This window comes from Oratosquilla oratoria, chromosome 39 (assembly GCF_046742065.1).
Source record: "Oratosquilla oratoria isolate Oo_2021 chromosome 39, ASM4674206v1, whole genome shotgun sequence".
Lineage (NCBI taxonomy): Eukaryota > Metazoa > Arthropoda > Malacostraca > Stomatopoda > Squillidae > Oratosquilla > Oratosquilla oratoria.
In genome coordinates, this window is record NC_134815.1 from 45466526 (window position 1) to 45471367 (window position 4842).

Sequence of the window (4842 nt, forward strand, 5' to 3'; positions counted from 1 at the left end):
CCGGGAGTCATCTTCAGAATAGTTTACAAGAATTAAGTCACAGCTTTACAAAGCTACATGATACACAATTGACAATATTGTACAACGTGGATTAAATATAGGCCGCTTGGGAACGTTAGAAGGATCTTGACCCTCTGCGTAGGCGGACACTTCGCCTTAGAGGGGGAGGGGAAGGGAGAAGGGGGGAGTCCGGTATGGTAAGTCGTTATTTAATTTTTCCTCCAGATTTAGAGCCCAACGACAGCAACACCCACCTCCTTCCTCTCCCCCTCCTCCACCTCACCAACCCCCACTTGACCAGCATGGTGTTCCAGTGAGACGACCTACCATACCTGACTCCCCCCCTCTCCCTCCCCCTTCCCCTCCCCTCCAAGGCGAAGTGTCCGCCTACGCAGAGAGTCAAGATCCTTCCAACGTTCCAAAGTGGCCTATATCTAATCCACGTTGTCTGTACAATATTTACAATTGTGTACCAAGTAGCTTTGTAAAACTATGAATTAATTCTTTAAACTATTCTCAAGATGACTCCATGAAGTCAAAACGTCAGATTAAATATGGAAGATTACGGAAAGTCTGAATTTGCCCCAACCCCTCCCCCCCGAGATGAGATCTATTGAGAAAAATTGAAAATCTCAGTAAGAAGATTAATCAGTGCCAAAATGCTGTCGTGTTTAATACAGTGTATATATATATATATATATATATATATATATATATATATATATATATGTATAAGTACATTATAAAAATTAACTCTGCTTGTGGGTATCAGTCATAGTATTCTACTGTAAAGGCGGAATTAAAGACGAACGCGCTACATGAGAACAAATATTAAAATCTCAATTCAAAGTCCACATTCTATAGAAAAATAGATCAATAGATAAAAAAAGGAGTCTGGTGCTGCCACAAATTAAGTATACAAAATAATAATGATAATAGTAGTAATGATAACAATGATAATAATTAAGGATAATTATAATAACGACAATGATAATAATAATAATAATAATGATAATACTAACAATGATAATGATAACAAAAATAATAATAGAAATTATAATAATAAAATGTTGATAATAATAATTATATAATAACAATATTAATGACAATAACAATAATAATAGTGATAATGATGGTGATAGTATTATTGCTAACAGATAAAATCAAACAGTCGTAGGACTTTATTCTACAACACAAGGAAACATGTACCTAACTACGATATATGGGCTAACAATATGGTTACATCCTAACCTAACTAACTAAAAACCAAAAGGCACTTGCTAAGGCACGTTGGTGACTAACTGTTATGAAACAATTGGCGATATATAAGTGATTAATTGGTACTACGTAATACAGTCGATTGCACATAAATTCGTCTGAGATCGGTCTGTCATTCCTTGAATGTCGATTGTAATTTATAAATCATGCGAATGTTTACCATCTATTCATTGAATGTGCACCGAGTCATTTTCTTTGCAGATGAAGCCTAACGACAGAGAATTCATCATTGTGTACTATGTGATGACGCCGAATGTTTGACATTATGTTGTTTCATTTTCCTGGACAACTGAGAAATACCCACGTATAAACTACTCGTATTTTCATTTTTTCCAATGTATCATGCAAAAGAATATGATAGAAACAACGGTGGCATTAAAATATTATATATACGACTATCATATATATGACTATTGGGTTTCCCCATACTTTAGTGAAAGATTACATTTAATACAATATTCAACACAGTAATATTGGTCTAAACTCACTTGGGGAATGCTATACTTTAGCCCGCTGTCACACGAGCGTTTCCGTACGCGCGTACAGGTAGGGCATTTGGGGGAAGATGGGAAGATCGTTGGACCACGTTCTTACTGTTTTCAGTCAGGATTGGTCGAGACCACCGGCATCACATAGGTCAGATGGTCTTTTGTAGGTGTCTAGCCAGAAGGTAAACCGGCCAAGTACCTTACACCTCTTCGCTATGTGACAAACGACGCATTTGTAGCAACAACATCAACTCTCTCCTCGCTATGGGAATCTCCTCCCCTGTTCTCCCCCCGACTGGCCAATGAAGTGGTTTAAGGTATATGAACGGAACTACAGGGGCCACAAATGGCCACTCAAGGTAGTTGGCAGGTTGTTGGTCTTCGGCCCCTTCCACACTAGGCAACTAGTGACCGTCACTAGTTGCCTATCATTATTTTAAATTGAGCCTTTCACACTACGTCACTGCGGTTGCGCAACAGGCTATGGTTGTTGCCCGCTCCGGTAACAAGTGATCATTGGCAGTTGCCGTCACCGACCGTCTCTTTTTCTTGACCAACAAAGCCAACAGAAGAAGCACCTCCTCCATTGATGCCATTCTTTCGACTAATGAGACGATGAGAAAGGATTCCACAACTCGGTGACAGTCACCGGTTGCTTGCAGTTGCCCGAGACTTTCACACTAGGCAACTAGTGACGGTCACTAGTTGCTTAGTGTGAAAGGGGCCTTCTTGAACTGTGCCAACACCTACCCTTTCCCTCGCCTTTACTTCCGTTGCAATCCCTTCAATTTCCCCATTGTACACCAATACCGTCTTTTTTCTTCTTCTAATATCTGCATATTCTTGAACTACTTACAATACTTTTTGTACCATTACCATGGCATTTATTAATTGGTGGTGCACATCTTTCACTGCCTTTAATTCACATTATTTCTCTACGCTATCACACACACACACACATATATATATATATGTGTGTATATATATATATATATATATATATATATACATACATATTCAATGCCTACAGCTTCATTACCTTGTCTAAAACATTTTTCAATGAGGAATATTGTTTCTATAGCCTACTCTTCTCCCCCGCATAGTCACCATTTTCTATAAAAAAAATAAAAATAAAAATCATTGACGACTCAAGTTGAACTCTTATTCACAATGGTGGCCTGTCTCGCCGTCGGTTTTAAGTCGATGCGATCGGCTCTCGTCGCCCAAAGTACTGCTTTCTGAAGGGACGGGACTTTGCCATAGGGTTGGCGCTCTGCATAATCCGGTGAATATTCTTTGGGTCGTTGAGGTCCACCTTTCCATCGAAGTACATTTGTCCGATGTAACTCATGAGCTGACTGACCTGCAGAAGTAATAGGACAAACTTAATGACAGTTTTCCAATCAAATTTAAATCTATGTTTGCTTATTCATGTAATATGACAATTTTGTAATGCACAAAAATGCAGCTGTATTATATGTATGCATGTATTGTTGAATAAACTCGGAACGAGACCCGTGACTCTCCGTATGCATGTATGTATTTATGTATGTATGTATGGGATGGATGAATGTATGAGGAAATATTATGTCTTAGGACAATATTTGTAATTATCACTTCACGCCCTCATCCGATGGATGTGGTCGTGGGGTGGGAGAGTGTACGTTACCATGAAGTCTTATTGCTTAGCTCTTCAGTTCTAACTCACAAATTTCTTGCCTCACCTTTACCCTCACTCAATATCACTTCATCTACTTTTGTTATTTTTACAACTAATTAGTTTTACAACTATCATTATTATTCCACTTTGTCCTTCTTACACATCTCCCGTTTCTCAATTGCAGGTAAAGAATTCTTGGTTGCCAGGTTTCAACTAAACACAGAATATTGGGTTCATTTACATATAATCATTGGTTTCTTGTCTATTCGATAATAATCTAGCCACATTTATATATGTACAATATTTTATTTCCTTGTACTGCCTTCTGTACACTCTTGCATTCCTGTTTTCCGATACGATTCCCTTATTTTCTGTGGCTTAGAACTAAGAAATGGCTTCTCGTATTCATTATATATTCCTGTTCCTCACCTTGATTTGATCTACAAGTTCCTTTGTTATCTCTTGTTTATCCTTAGTAATATACTTTCTGACCCAGAGTCTTAGATCTGCCTTTGTCTGTTAACTTCCAAGACTTGATAATGCCCGGGTGCTGCGACTTGTGACTCAAACTTTATTTTTAACGGACAAGCTCCTAACCTAACTACAACTTTTAATTTGATCATGCGCATTCGAGTCTCTCATTGTCATGAATTAATTTCTTTATCATTTTCCACTTGTTTCGCGTGTTCTTTTTTCCAATCACTAAGTAATATGAATCTATTTTCAGCATATGGTTATATGATACTTCTTTCATTTATAGCCACCCGGTTTTCATCGGGTAGGTGTTTAGTTTTGTTGGCAACACCCCTACTAAAATGCTTCCTATTACATGTACCACAAGCAGTAAGTTCCACACCCTTAGAGTATTTCAAGGGTGGGCAACCCTTGGCACGCGTGCAAAACTTGGTTGCACGCTAATGACTTTTTTCCGGCACCTCAAATAAAATAACTATTCAATATTCAACTTGTTTTGTGTGGCCGTTGCTAACCGCATGCTGCGCTGAGCGGTGGATTGGGATCCTAGGAGGGAAAGGGCTCCTACTCATAATTATGTAGGCCTATAATTTTACCCCATTGGCAAGCGAGAAACATTCTAATTAAAATATTTGGATGGTTTTGGCACTCGTACTTAAGAAGGTTGCCCACCTCTGGACTATCCAACACTGAGGAGCTTTTATCTGTACCTCACAAATGATACGAGTGCACCGCGAAGGCAAAACAATCTTCTTTTTCTAGGAGTGACGATCCACACTATATCATAACTGATTAATTTGAAATTATAATTTGGCTGTGCATATAATCTCAAATTAATCAGCTATGATATAGTTTCGTTATTTACAAAAGTTCCAATAAATGACCTTACAGAATTCCTCACAGTTGAAAGAGACAAACACGTATAGCCACATTAGACCCATA

The 4842-nt window shown here is 38.3% G+C and overlaps 1 protein-coding gene across 1 annotated transcript in view; it reads right to left on the bottom strand.

The window, feature by feature from the left end:
- Nucleotides 1-769: 769 nt before the first annotated feature.
- The window catches only part of LOC143020390 (polycystin-1-like), a 60582-nt gene continuing 56509 nt past the window's right edge, over nucleotides 770-4842 (bottom strand). The window contains exon 18 of the mRNA XM_076176800.1: nucleotides 770-3129. Within this exon, the coding sequence (XP_076032915.1) occupies nucleotides 2962-3129 (168 nt within the window). The 3' untranslated portion in view covers nucleotides 770-2961. The remainder of the gene's footprint in view (nucleotides 3130-4842) is intronic.